General features: G+C 37.4%; 3 protein-coding genes across 4 annotated transcripts in view; 1 reads left to right on the top strand and 2 right to left on the bottom strand.

Moving 5' to 3' along the window:
- The window catches only part of ST13 (ST13 Hsp70 interacting protein), a 31,327-nt gene extending 14,250 nt beyond the window's left edge, over positions 1 to 17,077 (bottom strand). The window contains exons 1-5 of the mRNA XM_055329292.1: positions 16,815 to 17,077; positions 10,838 to 10,895; positions 8,577 to 8,652; positions 6,388 to 6,458; positions 2,509 to 2,575 (exon numbers count right to left, since the gene is read on the bottom strand). Coding sequence (XP_055185267.1) covers positions 2,509 to 2,575; positions 6,388 to 6,458; positions 8,577 to 8,652; positions 10,838 to 10,895; positions 16,815 to 16,924 — 382 coding nt within the window. The 5' untranslated portion in view covers positions 16,925 to 17,077. The remainder of the gene's footprint in view (positions 1 to 2,508; positions 2,576 to 6,387; positions 6,459 to 8,576; positions 8,653 to 10,837; positions 10,896 to 16,814) is intronic.
- Positions 17,078 to 17,154: 77 nt separating this feature from the next.
- The window catches only part of XPNPEP3 (X-prolyl aminopeptidase 3), a 73,250-nt gene continuing 62,830 nt past the window's right edge, over positions 17,155 to 27,574 (top strand). For both annotated transcript variants that reach the window (XM_055329289.1, XM_055329288.1), the window contains exon 1: positions 17,155 to 17,636. In XM_055329289.1, the coding sequence (XP_055185264.1) occupies positions 17,573 to 17,636 (64 nt within the window). In that variant the 5' untranslated portion in view covers positions 17,155 to 17,572. The remainder of the gene's footprint in view (positions 17,637 to 27,574) is intronic.
- DNAJB7 (DnaJ heat shock protein family (Hsp40) member B7) lies at positions 23,246 to 25,624 on the bottom strand. Its single transcript, XM_055329293.1, has one exon. It carries the CDS (start codon positions 24,535 to 24,537, stop codon positions 23,611 to 23,613), a length of 927 nt encoding a protein of 308 aa, XP_055185268.1. The 5' UTR covers positions 24,538 to 25,624; the 3' UTR covers positions 23,246 to 23,610.

Genomic DNA, 27,574 nt, shown 5'->3' with positions numbered 1-27,574 from the left:
CAAATATCGACACTTTAGTAACACCAGTACCTTAATAATAAGAATGGTGCCAGATATTATTCTACATACATTACACACATTTATTCACTTACTCCTCATAACTCAATATACTAGGTAGGTACCATTATCCTTACCTTACAAAAGAGGAAACGGGTGCCTGGGTGGCTCAGTGGGATAAGGGTCCAACTCAGTTTTAGCTCAGCTCATGATCTCAGGATTATGTGATAAAGCTCCACATTCAGTGGGGAGTTTGCTTGAGATTCTCTTTCTCCCTCTCTCCCTGTATCCCTCCCCCCTGTTCAAAGGCACACAAGCTCTTTCTCTCAAATAATATAAAACCTTAAAAAAAATTGTTAAAAAAAAAAAGAGGAAACAAGAAGCAGAGACAAAGAGTAAGTTCTTTAAGTTTACCTAGCTGGTACGTACCAGAATTTGGGATTCAAATGCAGGCACTTTGCCTATTTAATTTTATTTCTGCCTAACTCCAGGTAGGGCCTGAATCTACAATCCCTGGCTTAGAATACTAATGTTTTATCCCATTAGAATATACTATAAATTTTTTTAATATACTATAAATTGTACTGATTCTAAAATATTTTTTTTTACATTTATTTATTATTTGTTCATGAGAGAGAGAGGCAGAGAGAGAAGCAGGCTCCATGTAGGGAGCCCGATGTGGGACTTGATCCAAGGATTCCAGGATCATGCCCTGGGCCCAAGGGAGGCGCTCAACCGCTGAGCCACCCAGGCATGCCTAATTCTAAAATTAAAACTTAACCTAGGGGTGCAGTTGGTTAAGTGTTTAACTCCTGGTTTTGGCTCAGGTCATGATCTCAGGGTCCTGGGATCAAGCCACTTGTCAGGCTCCATGCTCAGCATGGAATTCACTTGAGATCCTCTGTCCCTCCTGCTCGTGCGCGCTCTCTCTCTCTCTCTCTCTCTCTCTCTCAAATAAGTTAATAAATCTTTAACAAAATAGAATAAAATTAGAACTAGGTTAAATTTATACATGAACATGGCTTAGAAACATGGAAAAACAAGAACATGACTCTTTGGGTGGTGGTAACAGCTTCCTTTTCATTAAAAAATTGCTAGGTAATAAATAAAATGAATTTAAAAAATACAAGACAATATGCCAAAATAAATGACAAAAATAATGAGTTGAAAAAAAAAATAATGAGTGGACACTATGGCACAGTAAGATCCTGCACAAGTCAAAATCCATCTGGGCCCTCACATTAACCTGTGAAATGGGAGCAGTACAAGGTATTAATGAAATAGTGCATGTTAAAACATAATAAAACTGTCAGATAAGTAGGCACAAAATAAATGTTGGATGAATAGAAATCTTAAGTAGTAGCGAAGTTAAAAGATTAGTGTGGAAAAGGAATGGTCAGGAAGAGAAGTAACTGGGATCAATTGATGGGTATGAATTAAAAGCTGAAACAGGCAAAGAAGAGCTTTAGAAAGAAGCAGCAGAGCACAAGTGTAGGAAAACTCTAGGACAGTAAGGTCTGGCTGTAATGGAAGGTTAATATTCAAAAAGAAGAGAACAAGGTTGGGAAGGCAATATACGGGACCTGACTCTAGCAGGTCTAATGCTATGATGAAGATCCTCAAAAAGTATGCAAAAAGCTAGTCAGAGGTTACAAGCAAGGGAATGTGTAAAAATAAAAAGTGGTTCTAAGAATAATCTAGAGACAGTGAATAGAAAGCAATAAATAAACATTTCAGGAAGGCAAACTATTAAGGCTAATGCAATGGCATAAATATGTGATAATGACCTAAACTGAGAAGGTGGTAAGATTACAAAAAAAGAAAGTGAATGTTATTTGCCAAGTTGGAATAGCAATCAATACTGAACTTCTAAAACTTTAGTCATATTCTAAGTCTACGGATGAAGTCTGAATGCACATCAGCATTAGACAGCAGTTCTCCCACAATGGTACAGTGACATGCCACCACAAAGCTATGAAGAAGTCTGCATAGTATGCAAGCTAAGAAATGATTTGTTCTTACAAACTGTAACTGATTAAACATTATGCTTACTAATACCAGCATTCTCCCATTCTGAAAGGAGTTTTTGAAGAGAATCTCACACACACAGATTAGAACAAGAACATTATGCCAACAGACATCATTTGTCAAGGGTGTTTGCTATGGAAAAAGTTCAGAGCCACTGTTCTAATAATATTACTTTTATGGAAACATGTTCAACTTTTTAAAGCCTCTTCTTCTCAGTGGACAAACACCAGAATTAGTCAGGAAAGGAGTCTCAGTCACATCAGGATGCATCTGTCCCCTGAGGTAGGGTAACTGATACCTGAATGATTTCAACCTTTTTGTTAAGGGGTGCATAGAGAACAGGAGGCTTTCTTTTCCAGTCTAAGATACTGAATAAATTTAAGTTCCTTTCCACCTTCCCACTATTTAACAGTTGCTGCAGGGAAAAAGAGAATATTCAGACTATCATAGAAATACAGCAAAGAGGAAAAAAAAATCACTCACCATCATTTAGGGCATCAATGGCAGCCACTTTTTTATCATTTGCCTGATCCATCATTTCCTCGGTTATCTAGGGGGAAATTGTAGGTCAACTTAGAAGTAACAGAGAAAGCAAAGAGAAGAAAGGAGCTTGGGCTTTTTTAGGGATGGGGTAGACACAACCCCCATTTTCATTCATTTTTCTCTAGTCTCCAGGGAGCAAGAGGATAACTATGGTGTAAGCTTAGTAAGAAATTACATAGGATGAGCTTTAATCTTTCATAATAAACAAAAAAATTTCACTCCCTACCCTTTACTGTAGACATGACCTTTGCTTCCCTCCATCCCAACCAACCTAAGCAGGATTTTCTTGCCTTATTCCACCACTTCCTTTCTAGTTAAACACAAATACTGAAGCTCAATCTCCTTGTAAACATGTAACTAAAACTAGTTCCTATTAGACTTGAATTTTAAGTGAAATGTCTCATTCTTTTGTTCCAACAAACCTCTACTGAGTACCTATAACTGTACAGAACACTGTACAAGATGCTGACGATACAAAGACCATTAGTAACAAAAACTTATAAGAAACATCCCATCTAAATTGAAGTTAAGAAGCAGTTTCTTAAAAGGCAAAAAGATCTATTCTATCATCAACCACTCTGTAAAATATTACTGGTCCTGGCTAATTCATTAAGAAAGTGATCTGACAGGTGTAAGAATTGGAAGGAAACACAAAACTGTCTTCAAGTTTACCTATAAAACCCAATAGAACTGACAGGTCATTAAATGTACTAAAAAAAAAAAATTCAATAAAGTCCTCAGAAACAACATAAAAAAACCAAGAGTTCTCCACATCAGCAAAAATCAGTTACAAAATAGGACAGAACAAGATACCATTCTAAGAACATGTAAGACTTTCAAAGGGGGGAAGAAGTAAAATTCTATTAAAGAACACAAGATGTATATACTCTGTTCATGGAAAAGATTTTTTTTAATACTTCATCCTAACCAAGTTACTCAATAAATTTGAAGTAATTCCAACAAAAATTTCTATTAAGTTTAAAACTCGTTTTAAAAGAAGAAAAAAACCAAACACACTTTACCAGATAGTAAGAAACCTACAAAAGCAAATAAAAAAAAATGTTAAAAAGGACAACTTCAGTTTGTCAATAATATGGTACACATGATGCCCTAAGCAAGTGTAAAGCCATCTTTCACTTAATGTAGAAATCCTCAAAGAACAAGATTAAATGAAGACTTGAAGTCTGATACGGGAGCCAAGTGCTCCATCTGCTTTCACCCTTCCAGCAGGTGTCAAACTTGGTGACCACACAATTCTATTTTCAAATGTAATGCAGGACACACAAAATCTAGATTCAAGTGAAGAGAATGCATGTTATCTAATCACTCTCCAATAAATCTGGAATCCCAAATGCCTATACCTATAAGCATAATAGCAAACCAAAAATAAACCTGTCCGAAAGGTACAGCCCAGTAGCAAGAAGAAAAAAATTCCCCTATAAACTCATAATAAGCCAGGCTTTCAAACGGAATTCCCATTACTCGTATAGTCATACAAACAACAACAAAAAACCATGCTGAGAATTTATAAGTGGTCCTTGACTTGGTAGCTCCAATTCACAATCCTGCTGGAAGCAAACACTTTCCTCTTTGGAGGAATACTCGTACCCAGGCCTCAAAAACTTTTCCAGGTGAAATGTCAAAGAACTCATCAAAATTCCAACACATATATGTGCGTCATCAAAATACACACACATGTGTACACACACCATCCACAAGTAAACAAAGAACCTTCTCAATGAGCAAGAGTCAGGAAAAATAAGAGTATCACCAGGAAGAGTTGACAAAGATTTCAATGTGTTTAAGAGAATAAAGGCAAGTTCTGAAAATGCGCAAGAAGGGACTCATAAAGAACCAGTATACTTTAAAATGAATCCAAGCAAGACCTAAAAATGGAAAACCTAAGCATTCAAATTCAAACATCAACAGACCACTGACTGAATGCATACATAATCCAGCAGTTATAAGGAAATGGAATTAAATAGTGAAAAAGTCCCTACATAGAACTCCAGAATGACAGTAGAGAGAATGGGAAGTGGCAATAATTGAAAGATACCAGATGAAAATGTTCCAAATGTTCCAGAATTAAAGAAAGTTAACCCTGGAATTTAAAATGCTCAATAAATCCCAAGTAGCACATATACAATGTTATAAACCTAGACATATCAAAGTGACACAGCATCAATAGAATACATAGTTTTTAAAAATTCCTTTCACAAACAGTGACAAAAGTACCTATATGTATTCTTGAAGATGCACATGATCTCTATGGAGAAAATGCTAATAAATTATTTACAAACAGTTAGAAAAGGCCTGAAAATTGGAACACATTCATGGGTAATCACAATAGTGAGCTGTATCTTCTCCCTAACTTGATTTTAGATTTAATGCAATTCTGGGGCGGGGAGGGAGATTGATAATATTCTAAAATTTATATGGAAAAAGGTCAACAAAATAGCCAAAATAATCCTAAATTGTTGGAGGTCCCCTATCAGATAACAAGACTTAACATACAGCCAAATAAGATAATGTGTCATTAGCACATGAAATAAAGACAAGGAGAACAGAACACCAGAATTGGCTCACACACACATGGAAACAGTGTATTTTGGAATTGGCGAGGAAAGGAATTCTTTAATAGTGCTGACACATATATTAAAGGTGAAAGGCTAACATATATAATTTCAGAAGCAAAAATGATTATTAGCAATTATAACCTTGAGGTAACAAAGCATAATATATAAAAATTATTTAACTGTACTAAAAAACTGTTTATTAAGACGACATAAAGCGAAGACAAGCCATAAACTAGCAAAAAATATGTGAAGCACATATAGATGACAAATTGTTAGTCTCTAGAATATAAAATGAACTATAAATCAGAAAAAGACAACCCAGAAGAAAAATGGGGACAGTCACAACAGGACTTCACAAATACCCGTGAATGATCAATAAACATTAAAATATGCTCAACTTCATTAGAAATTAGAAAAACACAACTTAAAGGCCACGAGGACATACTATTTCACACAGTAAGACTGGCAAAGATGAAATCTGATAGTACCAAATGTCAGTGAGGACATGGACTAAACGACTATTACACTATTTCAGTGTTATTCACTGAAGCCTTTTTTCATTATCAACCCCCAAAGAGCCATCTGAGACATTTTTTAATACTCCCTCACTCCATTTTAACACCACACAGATACATTGCATGTATGTTATGACCCTTTAGAAGATCCTTAACCACTGTAATATCTAAGTTTTCTGCAAACCCCTCCCAAGAACCAATTTTCACTACCTTGAGGGTAATACTATACCCATTGTGATAAAACCATTTTTTTGGAAAAACAATTTGGTCTTAAGACACCCCATTAAAAAGTAATTCTATTTCTAAATATAAGTGTTAGGTGAACTCTGTAGTCTAAAGAGTAGTCAAAATAGATGCAAACTGAAAAAACAGGTAAACAATATAACAAAGATTTCAGAGATGGTTCTAGAGAATATGATTAAAAATAATGGGAGGGGAGTGCCTGGCTGGCTCAGTCAGTGGAGCACGTGACTCTTGATCTTGGGATCACAAGTTCCAGTCCCATGTTGGGTATAATGCTTAAAAATAAAATCTTTAAAATAAAATAAATAAAAATGGAGGGCAACTTTCACAACTTTTAGTTTATTACTAAAATGCTTTCCTAAATACCTTAAGTCAGAGAAGGATTTAATATGTGTTTTTCCTGGCAGAATTATGTCATAAATCACTGCAATAGGTAGGACCTTCACATTCCTTACAACAAGCAGAAAATAAGCCATTGAACTTACCTCTACATTTTCATCTCCCATTTCTTGAGGGGCATCAGTATCTGGTTCAATTACACCTTCATTGTCAATTTCTGCCAAAGTTAAGAAAATGATAAGACCTGTGCTGTCCAATACAGCATCCACTACCCACATGAGACTATCAAAATCTATGAACTACGGTTATTCCAACTGGTAAGTGAAGTATTTTACTGTTATTTAAACAGATGCAACTATAAAATATTTCCCTATTAAATGCTACTTTATTGTTTAGTTGAGATTACATTTCACTTTAACTGTTCCATCATTGGCATTTATCACTGTCTTGTAGTGAGAATGTTGGCAAGGGCATAGTTTCTAGTCTTACACAGACACACCAATTTAGTTCAACAAATGATTTGGTTCAAATATTTTATTCTACACAACAATGTAATGTTTTAAAAAATATTTTATGCAGATAGTACAAATTACAGTGATGATATAAATCATAATGAAATATTTTAGAAATAAATTTTAGTTTAAAAATAAAGGCACAATGCTGATGCAGCATCAAACCCAAAAGCTAGCACTATAACCAAAACCACAAAAGAAACTTTTAGAAAGAGTTCATAAATTTCATGATGGACAACTATAATTGCTACAGCAAAGCAAAACAAAATAATTTCAATATAAAAAAACTTTTTGGGCAACCCCGGTGGTTCAGCAATTTAATGCCGCCTTCAGCCCAGGGCCTGATCCTGGGGACCTCGGATCGAGTACCAGGTCGGGCTCCCTGCGTGGTGCCTGCTTCTCTCTCTGCCTGTGCCCCCCCACCCTGTCTCTCGTGATTAAATAAATAAAAAAATCTTTAAAAAAAGTTTTTTCACAATAACATGATATTGGGACATTTTTAGCAGAGTGAATTTAATGCTTCCTGCTGTCAAAATTTTAAGAATGTAACTAAGGGGTGCCTGGTTGCCTCAATCAGAAGAGTATGTGACTCTTGATCTCAGAGTTATGAGTTCAAGCCCCACTTTGGGTGTAGAAATTAAATAAACTTAAAAAAAAAAAAAAAGAATGAAACTGAAATTAGCTGCCTGAAATCCTAATTTCTATCTAACAAAAAAATTTTAGTCAATTTTTAACAGGAACTGCTTTGTAACTTAGTCTAACAATAAAAATTCATTCACAAAATGAATTCATTCATACACAAAAAATGCTTTTGGATGAAGAGTTGGTAAGATATTATCACAGTTCTAGAAATTGTTGGAAAATTACAATACTCAAAAAGATATTTTACAAAAAGTGAAAGATTAAACCCTCAAAGAAGAAGCTCTTTTCTAACAGCGAAGATCAACTGATATAAAATTTTAAAAATTCCAAGTACTTTTCTTTAGCTTTTTGACAGAGTATTAATTGAGGGATTGCCCATTTAATAACTGGAATATATATTTGTAGTCTCAAAGGACTTCTAAATTTAAGCAAAGATTTTTGTCAGTTTGCAGCCTAAAAAAAACCCGCCAGACAAGGGACACCTGGGTGGCTCAGTGGTTGAGTGTCTGCCTTTGGCTCAGGGCCTGATCCCAGGGTTCCAGGATCGAGTTCTGCATCAGGCTCCTTGCATGGAGCCTGCTCTCTTCCCTCTGCCTGTGTCTCTGCCTCTCTCATGAATAAATAAAATCTTAAAAATAAAAAACTATCAGACAAAAAATAACCCAACTCCTGGTATATCATTTCTTCTAAAATCAACAAGATTTATCAATGTGGATGCAAGTAGTAAAAGGAAAATAATTTTCTGGTATTTGATTCAGTTACTGGAAAACTTTTACATGTATTAGAACAACTTGGATATGTAACCCAACCACAAATTTCATTAACTCTGAACACAGATATTCAGTTATTCAAATATTTTCAACAAAAATATAACATCTAACATCTGCACTGAAATTGCTGTAAGTACACAATACACTCTGGATTTTGAAGACAGTATGAAAAAACTTTTCCATATTGAATACATGTTGAAATATTAATATTTCAGATATGTTGTTAGTTTAGATACATGGAGTTAATTTCATGTTTAATTTTTATTTTTTAAATGTAGCCACTAGAAAATTTTGCTTCATATGTAGCTCAGCTATATTACATTCCCATTAGCCCCGATTTAGTCAATTTAGTAAAAATTGGCACAGGATTTTATCACGAGATTATCAAGTAACAAACTACTATCTCCTCACCTAGATCACTTTCCTCACTTGATGGTTCGTCTGTCTTTATGTTTTCCTCCGCCTTCTTACTATCTGTTTTTTCTTCCTAGCAAAGGGAAGGCAAACAATGTGTTCAATATTTAATAACATACACAGTATGTATACAAATTTATAAAAACTTACATAAAAGCTGTTCACATACATTATATTTCAGATGTTAATGTGCCTTTTCTTTCCCTGTTTCGGTGAATTTGTCTTAGTTTTGTTATCATTTCTTTTTAAATTAAGAATAGGTTCAATGCCTCCTCCATACCTTTTAAACAAGTTTTAGAATTTAAAAAATGCTGAACTTTAGGAAGCTAATAACCCATACTGATGTTGCACCCTCCAAAAGGCACTGTGGTCCACAATTTCCGATCATCAACCCATGACTATTTCTGCAAAATAAAGTCTGAGCATTCATAAGTGGAATGAATGTAGAGATTATGCTTTACTGCCAAACAAATATACTAAAAATCTTTACATTTTCCTGGGTTTTTGAGTTTGGAATTTCAAATAAGAATAATGAAACTATACAGAAACAATGAGAAATCAAAGAATTTCAAGGTATACGTGATGAAAACCAAATTTCCTTCCCATCTCAGAAGTAACTAGTGTGTTTTCTGGTGTATCCCATTATATATTCCCAACACATAAGACAACTCTGCATTTTGATCTATTTAACAATGCTGCATATCATACAGAATATATCAAATCAACGTACCCCCATCTATTCATTCAACTCTAGTAGTATAAATTATGTATAACCATTTACTTAGGATGCTACTCTTTATAATCCCGAAATACTAGAATCAAAACCCTACCCTATGACAAAATATATGTTGAGACCCTATCACATGCAAGCTATCAGATGCTTTGGCATATAATTCCAAATCAGAATGTTTTATTACAAAAATATTTTAGCAGAGATATAGATTGAGTATAATTCTGTCTTCATACATGTTTACAAAATGGCAAAATATGCTATCTAGGTAGCCTCTCGAAAGTATCCTATCAGGAACTAGTAAATTCTGACAAATGATGCCTCTTAAAAAAAAGAATAACTACTTTGGGGCTTTTGCTTAACTTCCCTCACTTCACTTGTTCAAAGATAGAACTTCTGATTTCATATCCAGATGGATAAACCTTGTTTAGGGTTCTAAACAATAAAACATTAAATTTTCTTATCAATTTAGGACCGCTAATCAGAAAACTTGGGGAGGGGCACCTGACAAGCTCAGTCTGACTCTTGATTTCAACTCAGGTCATGATCTCAGGGTCATGAGATTGAGCTCTGTGTTAGGCTCCACGCTCAGCTCCAAGTCTGTTTAAGAGTGTCTCTCTCTCTGCCCCTTTCCCATGCTCATGTGTGCTCTCAAAAGCAAGAAAGCAAGCAAGCTTGAAAAAATATTTTAGACATAAAACACAAAATAGAAAAAATTCTGAAGGAAGAAGCATTCTTTTTTTTGAAAGGAGGAGAAAAGGAATAGAGAAAAGGAAAGGAAAAAGAGAATGGCAAGGTTTCTGGAGAAGGATCAGAAGAAACTAAAATATGAGTGCTTCTAGAGTTAGGAGGGTTGGCATTTACACCCCCCACTGTTAGTTGTTAGGGCTGGTTTCTTGCCCACTTTAAGGAGTATAGTGGGTTTTTTCCTTTTTCTTTCTCAAGAGCCACCCAGTCTTTTTCATTCCCCCCACCAAGCTCTTCTCCTGAAGGAAGGATTCTTAGGGGTACATCCAACCCCACTTCTAAACTTCAGCTACTGGCAACCTCCTCCTAAATTTTTGTATCTTTTTGCAAATATGCTGACTCCCTTAGAAATATTCCTCAGTGATATGGTAGAAAAATTTAAGAATTACGGATTTGGGCTATTTTTCATTTTCTTCACAAATATTAACCAAGTACCCACAATGCATAGGGTACCCTACGCATACCCTGCACACCCACCTGTGCTAGGGTGCTAAAAATACAATGACGATGAAGACTACATAGTGCACACAGTCACAGAGCTTAACACCCACAGGTCATGCATGTTATACGCACGAGCTTTTAATTTTAAGAAGAGCAAACATTCAACCCTAAATTCTCAGTGTTAAATCAGATTCCAGATACTCTATGTCCAAACAGAAATTTTAAAAAGATCTTATTTCCAAGTGATCCTGAAGAAATCAGGGGTGGTAATTTGAGAGAAGCACTTTAAAAACCGTATAGTACTTTATCACTAAATATAGAGATGAAATTCATAACTTACCTTGATATTGTCTTCTGATTTAGTTTTATGAGTAGCAGGTGGTATTTTACCCCCCATGCTTGAGGAAGATGAGAAAAAAGATATTTGTTTAGAAAGCTAAAATTCACTAGGCAAGCAACATTTACACTGGAAAAAAAAAGATATTTAGATGGTTACCTTTTCAAACCTTTAAAGGTAAGTTCAATTAATTTGAATGAGTCAATATTGTTTTTTTCAGCTTAAAATTTTATTTTTAGCATACTGGTTAACGAAAATCTAACCCATTCCTTGCCTCAATAAGCCTAATAAACATATAGCTTCTCTGTGACCATTCCCAGAAGAAAAGAGGCAGAAAAACATGCAATGACAAAATCATTTGTATAAGCTGTTTCGAATTCAGTAGGTATACTGCATCCAAAACTTCCAACTTTAGTAAGAGCTCACTTAAATTCAAAGAATCAATTTATAGAATAATCATGAAGTTTGTTCCAAAAAATGTTTGTTTCCTTGGGGACCCACAAAGATTCTTTGTATTTCATATGCCCCCCACTGTATAGATTTTCTCCTTATCCCTTCTATAAGCTGCCCATTAATACTTCCCCTTGGTCTTGTAAGTCCTTTCCCAAATAACCCATGGCAACACCATGAATTATACACAGTAACTTAAAAATAAGCAGAAAAGACTATGAAGAATTAGTGCTATGTGCTCCATTTGGGGCAGACTCTGAAATACATGGTCCCCATTCAGCAATCCAGAGACTAAATGTTCAATGGGGTATGGGCACTCCTCCACAATAGTGAAAGCTGGCAGTCACAAGGACTTAACTAAAATCTGCCTTAAAAAAAAGAAAAAGAATCCATTAACTTTTATGTAAAAAAGAGAGATACAGTCCTTTGGAAAAGAAAAAAGTATTGACCTTAAAACACCTGAAAATATTGATTTACATTCATTTCAAGTGGGTGGAATTTCTGTACACAAGGTATATATCTAAGTCGGATTTAAATGGATATAGATTTCCAAATGGAAAATGAATTTGGTTCTCCAAAGTTCTTTTATCAACTTATGCTTGTATAAGCAGTTCATAAGAATTCCAGTACTTCTATTAAAGAAAAACAAAAAATCCAGTAGTCCCACACCTTGGACAACATTTAGCTATTGTCCATCTTTTACATTTTTAGCCATTTTGATAAATGTATAGTGGTATCTCTTTGTAGTTGGGTCCCTTTTCATTTATTTATTGGCCATCTGAATAGCCTCTTTTGTAAAATTCAACTTTCATTCAGCTTTCCATTAGATAGTCTATTATATTCATCTGTAGATGTTCTTTGTATACTCTATATATAAACCCTCAAAGTTTTATTTTTTATTCTTATTTTTTTTTAAAGATTTTATTTATTCATGAGAGACAACTGAGAGAGAGGCAGAGACACACATAGGCAGAGGGAGAAGCAGGCTCCAACGCAGGGAGCCTGGCGTGGGACTCCATCCTGGGTCTTTAGGATCACACTCTCTGGGCTGAAGGTGGCGTTAAACCACTGAGCCACCTGGGCTGCCCACTCTAAGTTTTATGTGTTACAAATATCTTCTCTTACTCTGTGGCTTGCCTTAACACTTACAATGAGGCCAACATGAACCAAAACTATAGCTCTAAAACAGCAAATGCAATAATAATAAACAAAGTTTGGAATTTCTTGTTAAGCACCAATCAAGAAAAACACGCACTTTCCCCATTCCGCTTAATGTGACAGTTAAAAAAATTTTCAGACTCAGTACCCTTGATAAGGAAAACCAGTTTCCACATGCAAAAAAACTTTAAGTCTTAGTTTGTAATTCAGCAAAATAAAATGATTTAATAAGAAAAAGGCATATAAAAACACAATTCTTTAAAATTCTGATCCACAGGGATGCCTGGATGGCTCAGTGTTTGAGCATCTGCCTTTGGCTCAGGGCGTGATCCCAGACAGAGTTCCAGGATCGAGTTCTGCATCAGGCTCCCAGTAAAGCCTGCTTCCTCTGTGTCTCTGCCTCTCTCTGTGTGTCTCTAATGAATAAATAAAAATCTTAAATAAATAAAATTCAAATCTACAGAAAATCTTTTCAAAGAGCGCAGTAATCAAACAATAGCCCTTTGGCAGTTAAATCTTACTGAAGACACACAGCTCCTTAAGCTGTTTTTTCATAAGTTTCAAAATGCAACATCCAGGAAACATATTTGAGTGGACATTCAAACAAAGCCGTAACAATCCAACTTCTGTTAAAATTTCAGGAAGGGACAGTCTTACCAAGAAATGTATTAAGCTAGAGGTGTCTAGGTGGCTCAGCAGGTTAAGCATCCAGTGTTTCACCTCAGGTCATAATCTCAGGGTTGTGGGATTGAACCCTCTGGCTCCACACTAAGTGTGGGATTGGCTTGAGATTCTTTCCCTCTCCCCATGCCCCTTTCCCCGCTTGCTCACAGGAGCTTGTGGTACACTCCCTCTGACTAAAATAAATCAATCTTAAAAAAAAAAAAAAAGTATTGGAGATCCCTGGGTGGCTCAGAGGTTTAGCACCTGCCTTTGGCCCAGGGTGCGATCCTGGAGTCCCGGGATCGAGTCCCGTGTCAGGCTCCCAGCATGGAGCCTGCTTCTCCCTCCTCCTGTGTCTCTGCCTCTCTCTCTCCTATGTCTATCATAAATAAATAAATCTTAAAAAAAAAAAAGTATTAAGCTAATTCTAAGGAGAGAAACCCAAATTACCGATTTCATTTAAAATGATCCAAAATAACTGGCTTGTAATATGCAAAACTGCCAATGACATGAAAGTCAAGGAAAGACTGAAGAATTCTTTCAGAATAGAGATTAGGAATCACAACAATAAAGTGCAACATGTAATTCTGAGAATTACATAACATTAATGCCTCATTCTTAGTTTCCTGAGTTTAATGGTTATATTGGAGAGACTGTCCTTGTATTTTAGGAAATACACAATGGTGCTGGGGCACAACACTGGAAATTGTCTCTGGAAAAATGCTGTTTGTACTGAACTTGCAATTTGCATGCACATTTCAAAATTTTTTTAAAATTTTAAAACAGGGAGGTAAGGAACACAAGAAGGTTTATTCAATAAGCTACACTTAAGAGTTTCTCACATTCCAAATTCTAGTTAACCACCGGAAAGTTAACATCAATTTATAGGGACAGAAATTTCAAATGCTTCCAAGACTTAAAACAAGCTAATTCTCTTCCTAACATTGCAAAGTAGACTTTGCTAGTATAGGCTTTAAGTTGCCAAGAAGGGTAGTGCAGAGACCCTCCTTGTAAGGAATCACACAAAACCCCAATTCATAATTCTCTTAATTTGATACATTCAAGTTGCTTTGAGCAATAGTTACTTATGCACCTGTACAAAAAACTGGGTGTTATATTCTAAATTTATTGACAGTAGAAGTGCATCCTGTCCACTTCATTTAAAATGCTGACTGAAAGCCCTGTGCCATGCACTGTGCTGAAGAATATAACACCCGTTGATTTTAAGTTACCATAAAATGAAGGTTTTCAAAAATGCTTCTTCCTATATAAAAACAAAGATACCCCAAAACATATTTGTTGAAAAGATTATTGTCTCTCTGGATCCTCACTAACTGAGCCAAAAGAATTTTTATTTCCCTTTGTTCAATTTAAAAGGTTGTTAAATACATTCTTGGGACATCTGGGTGGTTCAGTGGGTTGAGCATCTGCCTTTGGCTGAGGTCCTGATGCCAATGTCATGGGATCAAACCAGTCATTGGGTTCCTTGCTCAGGGAGTGTGCTTTTCCTTCTCCCAACCCCCTGCTTATGCTCTCTTGCCGTCTCTCCCTTTCAAATAAATAAAATCTTTAAAAAAATAAATTCTTAACATCAAATAAAATTTTAAACTATAAACAATGGTAAAATTCTGGCATATGTGCAAATAAATTGTTCTTCAATGTCTAAGTCTAGGTACCTATGACTAAGATCTAAGTACTAACAGAGAGGAACTCTGATACGGTTTCAACCTGAGGAGCCCTTATAGTAGGATTAGGCCTAAGAATATTCCTGGACCCAGAACTCTCCACATTCAGCCCAATCTCCTAAAATCCTGCCCTTAAGAAGGCTGACATGAAAGCAGAAAGTTTTGCATTTCTAGCAATAGCCTCAAAGACTACAAAAAATTTTAATTTAGATTAAAATAGATAATGAATGCTTCAGAATGGGGCCTCTACGTGCTCAAGGTGCTTTATCCTACTTAAACCGAAAATCTAGGATACCAAAGGAAAAATATAGACTTAAAAAAATGGGATATCTACGTGAAACGTTAAAAAAAAAGAGATACATAAGGATGTTCTAGAAATAATGGCTGACAATATTTTCCAGATCTTAAACTGGAATTTTCTACATAGCCACAGTCATATAATAGAGTTAGCACAGTTATGTTGTTAAATAACGTTTTTTTCTTCACGCCTCCCTTTCTCCTCACCAGCAGTGGAACAAAACATTTTATACACTCAGTGTAAGGTTCACTCTTGGCATCAATTATTTCCTCCTGTGGTACATGCGTCAGCGTCACCTGGAATTTTATAAGCAATTAATTGTAGGCTCTTTCCTCTATTAATAGAAGAGATTAAAAGTATACAAATATCTTAAGTGAGGCATTTGGATAATCAAATTATTCAATAGAAAAACAAAACAACTGGAGTAAAATCTAGGTCTAAACTCCCAGTCCTGAAAAAAAAATAAATTCCCGGTCCTGAAATGAACATCTTGTAAGTTTTCCTGTTACAAAATGTGTTCTTAACTGTTATCAACAAGTTACTACGGTAATTGTAAATGTTCTCACAATTTTAAATTTATAACATGAAAAAAATCTCACAGGAGCTAGGAAACTAGTTGAGAAGAAGAGTGAGAAACTTAGAGGAAATTATACAACCACATACATTCAACAGTTTGTTGAATATTCTTTCAAGTATTTGGTAATCGTGGGCTCATCTTCCCTTATAAAAATATCACTAAAATAAAAAGATCAATGTTTCAAATAGTACCTCTAAGGAGTCACATTGCATTGCACTGTCGCTCTTATCACCATGAGGTACGACTTGTGTGTGTCTTTTAAATTCCTCACCAGTAGTAGTGATTTTTAAAAAACCACCTCGGGGAAGATTTCCCTTTCTCCCTTAAGGTCCCCTCCAGTATGAGGAACGTTAATCTCTATTACACGGTAAGTATCAAAAGAAATCTCTGTATGTATTCGTCTGCATCACTAAATAAAATGCACTTCTACCGTTTCCTAGCATCTGGCACAGTGCCTATTCAATTAATTCCGCGCACGTAGCGAAGTACTCTAGATTTAAAGATAACAAGAACAGATCACGGCAACACAGGGCCCTAGAAAATTCTTTTCAAGTGTTTGGTAAGACGGCACCGCTACTACGGAGGTACCAATAAGTGACTCAAAATAATTCTACGCAGTTAGAATTGCTATAAATTTAAAGGTATTCCAACAGTTCCAATCTTTATTATAACCCATTATATAACAAGTCATCATTATTAAAACACTAAAGACGTAGTGCGTAAACGAGCTGTGTGTCATTGCGACCTGAGCAGGACACCAGTGATTTCAAGAAAAACAACTCCGCGCGAAGGCGAAATCTTGCAGCTTCCCCAGCCGCCCCACCCCCACCCCCGTCTCGTCCACCGTGCTCAAGTCCTTGCAATCGTCTGCATTTCCATTTCGCCCGAGACACACCCCTGACGACCTCAGGACGAGGAAACTCAGCCATGCCTGCTCCTCCCCCGCCTCTGGACCATCTAAGCAGCCCTCGGATCCTCCATTAGCCCCCGAGGTGGCCTGCGGTTCCCGGCCAGGCGGAGCCACAAACAGGCGGCGAGCCCTGGCGAGCCCTCGCGGCTGAGCTCCCCGCTCGTCCGGCCCAGCTCCGGCCCAGCTCTCCCTCCCCCCGTCCCGCTTCCCACCCCCAACGGTCCTCGCCCGTGTCTCACCTCTCCACCCACTCCCGCAGGAAACGCATTTCCTCGGTGTGCAGAACGCTCGGATCCTGCTTACACATTTTCACGAAGGCCCGAAGCTCGCTCACTTTGCGGGGGTCCATGATCCAGAGGCGCTGGCGGGCGGCGGGCGGCGGGCGGCGGGCGGCAGGCGCGGTGAGGCGGCGGCCCGATTCCAGGCGCGGGTACTAGCCCAGCGTGACCGTGTGGAAGGGGGCGGCGACCGCGAAGCAGAACAGACTAGAACCTCCCCGGCCGCGGGCTCCTCCTACTCAACGGTCTCGTGACCCCGGGTCCTTAGCCCGTTCATTCCTACTCCCTCCGCCTCTGCCCCTGCGCACTGCCCAGAACCTTCTAGAAGTATGGCTGTTCGGGCTGTTGCCTGCCTCCCTACGCGGGCATTCTCGTACTAGAAATCTGAGCGAGTTCTCCGGATGGATCGACCCCCTACACGTGGAGCTTTCAAGGAGACGAGACACTGTCCGAATCCTTTAGAATAGGACATTCCGTGCGTGTGGGCATTAGGTGGAGCACGACGACAGGACGCCAAGCTGGCCCTCCGCCTGAAGCCTCAGTCACAGCTCTGCGCGTGACGTCAGCATTCAGCGCCGCCGCGGAAGGAAAGCCCGGAGAGCGGCGCTGGCCGGAAGGGGCGGGGCGCTCGGCCTGGTTTCCTGGCGACGTACTTGTACGGGCGGCCGCTTCTCCGGCTGTTTTTTTCTTTTCCTTCCTGCCGCGCGAGGGAGGCCGTCATGCCTTGGTTACTCTCAGCAACTAAGCTGGTTCCCGCCGTAGCAAGCGCCCGCTGCCGCTCAGGTTAGACTCACCTCCCACGGTGTCCCCTCGGGGGCTTGCTCTCTGAGAAACCTGAGGCGCCCCAGAGGGATCCAAGTTGGTCTCAGGCCATCCCTGGTTCGGCGGACCCTTCTCCTGCTGGGGCCTCCGCTCCCAAACCCTTTGTGCGCTCCTTGGATTTCTTCTTTACCTGCTGCTTCTGGAAAAGGGTGGGCCCTGTGTTCTCCCTGCCGTTGAGGTATTCTGGGAAGCCGGAATGACTGCAGAGAGAAAAGTGTGTGCCGTCCCCCAGAGGGGCTGTCTTCAAAGTTCCTCGGACTCCTAGAAGTTGTGTCAGTTGTCACTAACTTAGGTATCAAAAGTGTCTCGCCTCGAGTAGCTCTTGTTTCTCTTAGGCTACCCTAAAGTCCTATTTTCGTGTTTTCAAAGAGTTGCCTTGAGAGCTGGCTCCAGCATGTACAGGAAACATGTTTAGTAACACAAATGCTTTGAGCAGTTCCTCTCGGAAGAGAGAATGCTTGGAAATACTCCCGGGGCTTTTTAATGTCTGAAAGCTCTGCTCGTAAAGGCAAGCTGCTGGAGTCCAGGAATAATGGGGACCATTCTTTTAGGGTGTACTCTATCGCGAACAGTTAATCTGATGAACTTAAACCTCGATCAGTGAAAGTTGAAACGTCTACCTTGCGGGCGGACCTGCTGTTGGATCATATTTCAGGGTTTTGGCCAATAAGCGAACAATGTGTGAACCAGAGCATATGTTATTTGACATCAAACCTGTGTCTTACCATATATTTCTTATATTATCTACTTTAATGAAATTGAATGATAATTATAAGATTTTTTTTCCTCTGTGAAAAATAAAAACGAATCACTGTCCAGTGCACAGAATTTGCTCTTCGGTTCTAACAGTTAAGCTGCAGAAAGCTGTCCTCCATAGGAGTAGATAAACAGATACGTATTTAGCCTTAATCATAAAAGCCACAATCTATGGTTTAGAGCCGAAACCATCCTTTGCTTGTGACTTTATTCTTGGATTTGTTGAGGCTACGCGTAAAACTTCATTAATGAAAGTTTAACACTAGAAACTGGATTATACTTGCCAAGATCTTTGAAAAATATTTTTGTTATGCTTCACTTTGTTTCAATGCAGTAAGTATTGCATTCCTAACATTAACACCATGAGATAGTTATATGTACATATATATATGTACACACACATTTTGAATGGATGATCTTGGATCTTTGAAAGTCCAATTAGGGCAGATATCTTCATTTAATTGATGAGGAACAGAAACTAACACAGGGTCACAAATTGCAAGTCAGCAATTTGAGTTGTATAATTGCCACCTAGACCTTTTTCTGTTATACCACCACTAGGTCTTCACTCTGGCTTAGCAGGATCCTTTTGAAATTTTTTATTGAACCAAAAAGAATGTTCTCTTCATTCAGTAATTTTTTAGTAGTCATTGTGGATGAATTTCCACTTCCCTGGAGTTGCTCACAGTCTTGTCAGGGTGATAGACAATAGATAAATAACAAGATAACAATGGGTTGTAATAGAGTCTTGACTCAAGTGGCATAGGGACTCAAGAAAGGCAGTAATGGGTTGTAAAAAATGTCATTTGGAGATTTTACTAAATTTCAGAGTTTGAAGAGTCTGTCTTGTGCTCATAAATAGAACTTTGAATGCCTGTGGTGCCCTTGATTGCCCTTCTTTAGAAAGACTCTGTAGTACAGAGTATTGAGTACAATAGGAAACTTTCTCATCAGTGAAAGTCCTGCAATCCTAAGGTGAGAGTGTTGACTAAAGAATAAGTGATTTTTTTTTAAAGCTTATTCGTGGTTGATTCATTCAACAAACGTGGAGCACCAGATATGAACATGGAACGTATTTTCTATCATTATGGGAGATAAAAACGCAAGTAATTGTAATATAATAAGTTTAGTAACAGTGGCGGAGAGAAGGAAAAAGTGATAGATGTTTTCTGGCAGCAGGGAGGAGCCAGGAGGAAATGTGGGCATGTCCTTAAATATTAGGAGATATTTAAGACTTGAAAAAGGCTTTTACCAAGCAGACTAGAGTAACAGAGCCATCCTGGCAGAGGGAGCCTATGCAAAGGCATGAACAAAACTTTTCAATTGTCCATAAGCTTGGAGGAGCTTTCTTGAAATATGTTCCTAGGCATGTGGTAGGTGTTACACCAAAATGGTTCTGTTGTCAAATAAGTTTGGGGAATGCTGCATTTCATCATGCCCATAATAGACTAAATCTCTAAGAAAGAAAAGTATTTGGAAGTGATTTGCAAACTGTATGTGACCACAGGGCCCTTTTTCTGTGATGAGTCTTGAACTGGTATCACTTGGAACACATTTTGGAAAAATTTGGGCTTGAGCATAAGATGCGTAGGAAGAGGTGATTTAAAAACCAAGTTAGGGGGTATCTGGGTAGCTCAGTAGTTGAGCATCTGCTTTTGGCTCAGGTTGTGATCCCGGGGTCCTGGAATCAGGTCCCCACGGGGAGCCTTCTTCTCCCTCTGCCTATGTGTCTGCCTCTCTCTGTGTCTTTCTTGAATAAATAAAATTAAAAAAATAAAAAATAAAAAGAACCAAGTTAGGAAGAAAAGCTGGTGGCTGGCTCATGAAAGGTCTTGGATATTCCCATTCCTCTAGGCAGTGGGAAACCATTGGGTAATTTTAAGCTATTGAATGAGATTAAATCTGAATTTTTAGTTATCTGTTAAGAGTGGGAAAATGGACTGGAGGGCATGTCATTGCATTCTTAAATTTTTCAGAGACACTGGTTTTTCTTTTGTTGTTGGAAAATTGGTTTTATTACAACGTTGAGTAGTCCCACATACATGACAGATAAACTTTATTAAATAACACATTTTATAAAAGCATTTAAAATACTCGAAGCTTTTATGATTTTATTTCTTGAATGTAAGTTTTGTTCATTTTGTTGTATTTTTTAAGATTTTTATTCATTTATTTGATTTTTTTATATTCATTTATTTGAGAGAGCATGAGCAGGGAGGAGGGGCAGAGGGAGAGACTCCCCATTGAGCAGGGAACCCAACTTGGCGCTCAATCCCAGGACCCGGAGATCATGACCTGAGCCACCCAGGTGCCCCCTGAAAGTGAGTTTTAAATGCATATTGTCCATAGTTCCTCCTACAGAATTTTCTCTCCACCTGCCAACTAAATATTAAGCAAAATTAAAAGCTCACATTTTACTCTTTTTTTGTGTTCCAGATGTTACATTACTGTATGCCACTGAACTGTATTTTTCCAAAGGTGATTGGGTTTTAGTTTTGCTAGGTCATTTGCTCCCATCTTTGTCACAGTAAAATGTAAAGTCATTACATTTCTAAGAGATAAAAGGTTAAAATAATATGATCAATAGATCTTTTTGCTAAAAAAATTTAAAATAGAGATTTAGCGACAAGGAATATGCAGGATGCAAGTCAGTCCAAGGAATTCTTTCAAGTTAATAAATTCAGAGATCTCAAATGTAGCACATCCAAAACTTAACACTTGCAGTCCTATCTCAGATAATGGCAGATCCCTTCTTTCAGTTGCTAAAGCCAAAAACCTTGATTCCTCTCATACCAAATATGCAGCCTGTCGGTAAATTCTGCTTGGTGCTACCTTTAGACTATATCCAGAATTTCATCACTTCACCACCCCTACCTACCTCCACCACCCTGGACCAACCTATTTGTTATGACAACAGCCATAGGTTCCTCAGTGACTTAGTGGGTTGAGCATCCAATTCTTGATTTTGGCTAAGGTGATGATCTCCAGGTGGTAAGATCAAGCCGTATGTGGGGCTCTGCACTCAGTGGAAGTCTGCTTGCAATTCTTCCTCTCCATGTCCCCATCCCCCCAACTAAGATAAATCAATCTTTAAAAAAAAAAAAAGACAGCCAGAGTGGGCCTGTTTAGATATGTCAGGTTATGTCACTCCTCTGCTCAGAGCCTCCAGTAGCTTCCTATCCCACCTATAATAACAAAGTCCATACTGTGATCAAGCAGTCCCTGTATAATCTGACCTCCTGTTACCTTTCTGACTTCATCTGCTTGTTCTCTTAATTGTTCACAATGATTTTCTCTGTTAGCCTCAAACAAACCTTACACATCTGGCCTTAGAAACATTTCACTTGCTATTCCTTCTGGAATTCTTTTACCTCATATCCACATGAACTCCTTCACTTTCTTTACATCTGTACTCAGATATTAACCACTTTTCCCTGACTACCTTAATTAAAATTTCAACCCTTGGATTCCAAAACTTCTGTCCTCTTTCCTACTTTATTTTGTTTTTTTTTAAGCACCTATGACTAACATTATATTTTACTTAATACTTGTTTTTTATCTTTCTCCAGTTTGTAAGCTCTGTGACAGCTAAGATTTTTGGTGTTAATTCATTAATGTATTCCAAGTACCTGACAAATAGTAGGTACTCAAAAAATACCCTGAAAAGAATGAATAAAAATCATAGACTGAAAAGTAATATATTTTCAAAGTAAAATAGAGGAAGCAGAAAGTAATTGTGTTGAAATTAAACTAAGTTCATTTAAAATAAGCAAATGTAAAAAAAAATAAGCAACTGTTTGCAAACATTTAGCTAAGACCACTTGCTCAACATCTGATGAATCTGTGTAACTCATTTTTCTTCCATGGTAACTCATTGTAACTTACATTATAATGGCTAAGGGTAGTGTTTTAGAGTAATGTATTTGTAGATCCTGTGTACATAGTATATGGTAAAAAAGGAAACAAAGTTTCTTATCTGGAGTGATTCACTGTAGGCCTGCCATACATGATATAGCCACATTGCTCTGAGAAATGCAGGATAAGTCTCGTTTTCTTTTTTAATGGTAGTAAAATACACATAACGTAAAATTTACCATGCTAATCATTTTTTTTAATTTATTTATTTATGATAGTTACAGAGAGAGAGAGAGAGAGAGAGAGAGAGAGAGGCAGAGACATAGGCAGAGGGAGAAGCAGGCTCCATGCACCGGGAGCCCGATGTGGGATTCGATCCTGGGTCTCCAGGATTGCGCCCTGGACCAAAGGCAGGCGCCAAACCGCTGCGCCACCCAGGGATCCCTCATGCTAATCATTTTTAAATACACATTGTGAAACCAATTTCCAGAACTTTTTCATCTTGCAAATCTAAAATTAGACCCGTTAACAACACTTCTTCCTCCTTCATCTTGGTAACCATGATTCTGCTTTGTTTGAATTTCTTAGCTCACGTAAGTAGAATCATAAGAATTTGTCTTTATGACTGGCTTATTTCACTTACAATAGTGTTTCAAAGTTTACCCGTTTTGTAGCATGTGACAGGATTTCCTTTTTAAGCCTGAATAATATTTCACTACATATATATTTATTTATCCATTGCTATTTAGGTTGCCTCTACCTGTTGGCTATTGTGAATAAGTGCTGTTGTAAACATGGGTATGCAAATATAACTCTGGTTATTTTTAACATAAAAAATGCTTTATACTTTAATTTTTATTTATAATGTATTTAAGTTATATGTCAATTGCTCTGCCTCTTGGAAAAAGGTCATTTCATGAATAATTATATATTCTGAACCTGTGTACTAATAAATCTTTAGCTCCTAATGCTATACACATTTCAAAAGTTTTCATAGGAGTTTCAAATAGATAAAGGGAATGAAATAAATCATAAACTCTGCTAAAGAAAAACTATGATTTGTAAATGTTTAGCTAAAAAAAAAAGTAAAATGACATTTGCTGTTTTCCAAATTCTTAACATCACTGTCAACACAAACTCATCTTTTTCTGATATACCTAATCCAAATAACCTTTGACCAAATGCCCACAATGCTGTTAAACATATTAAAAACATAATCTTAGTAGAGTATTAAACAAATGTTATCTACAAAACTCTGATTAACCAAAACACACACGAATCATGTTCAATTGTTATATGAACATAATGTGTCTGATGAGTCAATTTAACGATTTCTTTTGGTTGACTTCTGTACCTCTTTATGCTTCTTTTTTTTCCTCTTGCCACGTTCTTTGAATCCTGCTGAGAAAATAGAGGGATTCCAGTTGCTGGTGACCCAAGGAATATCTTGCTCATCACTGTCCACAAAAGTATATTGAGTTGCGTGTTTGGGGCTATAGGACTTTGGTGAATAATTGTTGAATGACTGTCTTCTCCAAGTGCATTCTTCTTCAAAGCCCTCTTCATCTGCCACACCATTTATAAAGAAGGACTTCAACTCACCGTCATCTTCAACAACTTCTCTTTCTTGATCATTCTCAATAATTCTCTGTGTATTTGTATTTCTACCATTAGCAATCTTACTTGAAGTTGTAACAGATATGTAGTTGCCCATCCCGCTATCATCAAATGCCAGGGAGGAGAATGAATTAAGGCCCTCATGGCCCAGTGAACCATATGGTATATATCCTGTGTCATATGAAGGAAATCTCTCAAAAACTGGATATTCACTGGAGGTAGCAAAACAGGATTTTGTACTTCTGTTTGCATAGGAGCTTCTTGGACTATTTAAAAGGTCCTCAAGTGAGTCTTCAAAGAAATGAAATGAAAATGGGTCCTTTTCACCAAAAATTTCTCTAAAGACATCACTTGGCTTACGGAATGTGAAGCTATACTCAGAAGAATCATCAAAATGACTTCTGCCTCCACCATTTAATCCTTCTTGGCCATATTTATCATAAATGTCCCGTTTTTCATTATTTGATAATACCTCATATGCCTCAGCTACTTCTTTGAATTTTCTCTCAGCTTCTTCTTTATTTTCTGGATTTTTATCAGGGTGCCATTTAAGTGCCACTTTATGATAAGCTTTTTTAATGTCCTCAGGTGAAGCATATCTCTGCACTCCTAGAACTTCATAGTAATCTACCATATTTTAACAGATTGTTGGAAGTGGGTGTTCTGGGTCTGAGTAGTGAGAACCGTAGTTTCCTCTCAGCTCAAGCTTTACTGGTGTTGGTGGTAGAGGCAGTGTCCGCAAATAGGCACATTTTTATATTGAAGACAATGTTACTACCATGGACATTGCTAGGAGACATTAGGATACTGATTATGTGGCAAGCAGAGTTACAAGCTTATGTCAGAGAAGTTTGCATTATGGTGTCATTCTAGGGTTGGGTTAAGGACTAGATCTTCCAGATAGAGCTAGTCCAGAGTCATGCCAGAGCATCCTGAACCCAGAGTCATGCCAGAGCATCCTGAACCCTCTGGACTATTTCTCCTTTATTCCCCTGGAAGCCTCAAACAATGCCTCATAAGCCAGTGGGAACTGTTGTTGATGGCCAGAGCATGCCCCTTGCACTTGTAGGCTACTGAGCCTTAATAACTTATTTCCCAGTTCTATGTTTCAGTTTTGAAAAATGAGGAAATCATGAACTACATGAAGAAGTATTTAGGTAGATTACATTTTTGTTTTATTTCAGTCAAGAGGCAATTTCATAGGAAATTCAAACAACTCAATTACAGTATAATAAGGACTATGATGGGGGAAGCACTGGATGCTAAGCAATCATGAGAGACACCTAGCCCAGATTTGGGGTGTTTCAGGGAAGGCTTCTGCATGCCAGTATTGAATGATTTGAGAGGACAGTATCTACCCACTTCAAAGTTTACTACTTTAAAACATAAAGATTTTGAAAATTGTACACTAATAACATAGTTATTATATAATTACTGAATGTCTACTTTGTGCAAGGCACAGTTTAACCACCAATGTTAATCGTATTAAAAATTCCAATTTTCATGCTTTACAGTATGATGGAATATAAATAATAAGAAAAGTATTAAAATAATGTGAGATAATATGATATGTGCTCCCCCTCAAAAACAAAAAACAGTAGTGCGATGGGGGCAGAGAGCTACTTTAGATCGGTTTTTAATTCTCTACAGTATACCTGTCTACATGTATGTATGTATGGTACACACATCATTGTATTTGCCTACCATTGAAAATAATAATAAAAATATTGAATATTATTTGAGCACCATCTTTAGGTCAAACACTATACCAAGTGACTTGCGGTTTCTCATATAATTGTTAATAGCATTCTAGCAAAATAAATATTTTGTGCCCATAAGAAACCTGATGTTCTTAAGGATAAATATGTCTAAGGCTACCTAGCTTATTAGTGAAAAATCTGATATTTGAACTTGAGTCTATCTGATTCTAAATTCTATTCTTCCTACTCTGTTGCATATCTTGGACCAGGATTTAAGAGTTCAGGTTCTAGGGGTCCCTGGATGGCTCAGTCAGTTAAGCGTCTGTCTTCAGCTCAGGTCATGATCCCAGAGTCCTGGGATCAAGCCCCGCCTTGGGCACCCTGCTCAGTGGAGAGTCTGCTTCTCCCTTTCCCTCTGCTGCTTCATCTGCTTGTGTGCTCTCTCGAATAAATAAATAAAATCTTTTTTAAAAAGTTCAGATTCTACACATTTTGCAAATATGTATTGAGAACCTGTGATACAGATAGGAGTTAGAAAATTGAAAATTCTGCTCTTGAGGAATTAATATAATTGGGGAAAAAATCACCGAAAAACTAATCAATAGAGTAAATATATATATATCTCACAAGGATTTGCTTCTAATTATTTCTCCTCTCTTGCTCTTTTACCCATTCCAGCTGCTGTGCCATTTTCTCTCATCCCTTTACGATAAAACTTCTCAAAATTATTGTCTCTGCTTGATGTTTCTGCTTTTTTCTATCCTGTTTTGTTGGCACACTCCAGTCTGGCTTCTACTTTTTTTTCTCCCAGTCTTAACTGAGATATAATTGACATATATGTTTAAGTTGTACAACATGATTGGATATATGTATACATTGTGAAATGATTACCAAAAGAAGTTTAATTATCATTCATTACTTCATAGTTACATTTTTTTTCTTGTGGTGAGAACTTTTTTTTTTCAAGTAAACTGTGCCCAGCATGGGATTTGAACTCACATCCCTGAGATCAAGAAATTCATGCTCTACTGACTGAGCCAGCCAGGCACCCCACTTTTCTTGTGATAAGAGAACTTTTAATATCTTTATTTTTAGCAATTTTCAACTATCCAATGAAGGATTGTTAACTGTGGTCACCATGTTGTACATTACATCCTCCAGAATTTATTATCTTATAACTGGATTTGTACCTTTGGACCACCTTTTACCAATTTGGTAAAAAGGCTTCTTTTATATTCTGTCATTTATATTCTACTAAAATTGTTCTTGTCTGGGTCTCCAGTGACTTCTATGTTGCCAAATCCAGTAGTTGTCCTTGTATTTAGCAGCACTTGACACAGGTAAGTACTTCCTCCATTCAGATACTTGTTTAAATATCTAAATACCATATTCCTCTAGTTTTCTTGCTTTCTCCCATGCTGTGTCTTCTCACACTAAAATAATAACTAAACTTGATCACAATCTCAGTAGGTAATATCCAGTCCCAGGACTTTAGATACCATTTATGTGTTTATGGCATCTTAATTTATATATCTAGCCTGTTATTTTCCTCCTGATCTTCAGATTGCCTATTTGAACTCTCTTTTGGAATATCCAATAAATATCTCAGTCTTTGCCATTTCATTTAATAGTGCAATCATCTATCCTGTTGTTCAAGCCAAAAAACCTGAGAATCATCTGGTTTGGCTTTTGACTTTTAAAATACATCCCAGTCTAATCACTGAGAAATAAAATCAAATAACAAATGATCCCTGCCTTCTAAAAGTTTGTAATAGACTGGCAAACTAACAAACTAATTAGGAATTATGTGCAGTGTAGTAGGTATTAAAACAGAATTAAGCACGGGAGCATTGAGGAGGGGCATTTGCATCAGAATCCGCGAAAATGAGGAATCCTAAGGGAAGGCTTACTGGAGTAAGTGATGTTTGAGCTCCTGGAAGCAGCATTTTAGATGAGAACTATGTTTTCAAA

Source organism: Nyctereutes procyonoides, unplaced genomic scaffold (genome assembly GCF_905146905.1).
Source record: "Nyctereutes procyonoides isolate TBG_1078 unplaced genomic scaffold, NYPRO_anot_genome, whole genome shotgun sequence".
Lineage (NCBI taxonomy): Eukaryota > Metazoa > Chordata > Mammalia > Carnivora > Canidae > Nyctereutes > Nyctereutes procyonoides.
This window is presented reverse-complemented; position numbering and strand designations above follow the sequence as displayed.

Excerpts from the sequence above, each read along its gene's own strand:
- DNAJB7 (XM_055329293.1), bottom strand. The coding sequence starts at position 24,537 with ATGGTAGATTACTATGAAGTTCTAGGAGTGCAGAGATATGCTTCACCT.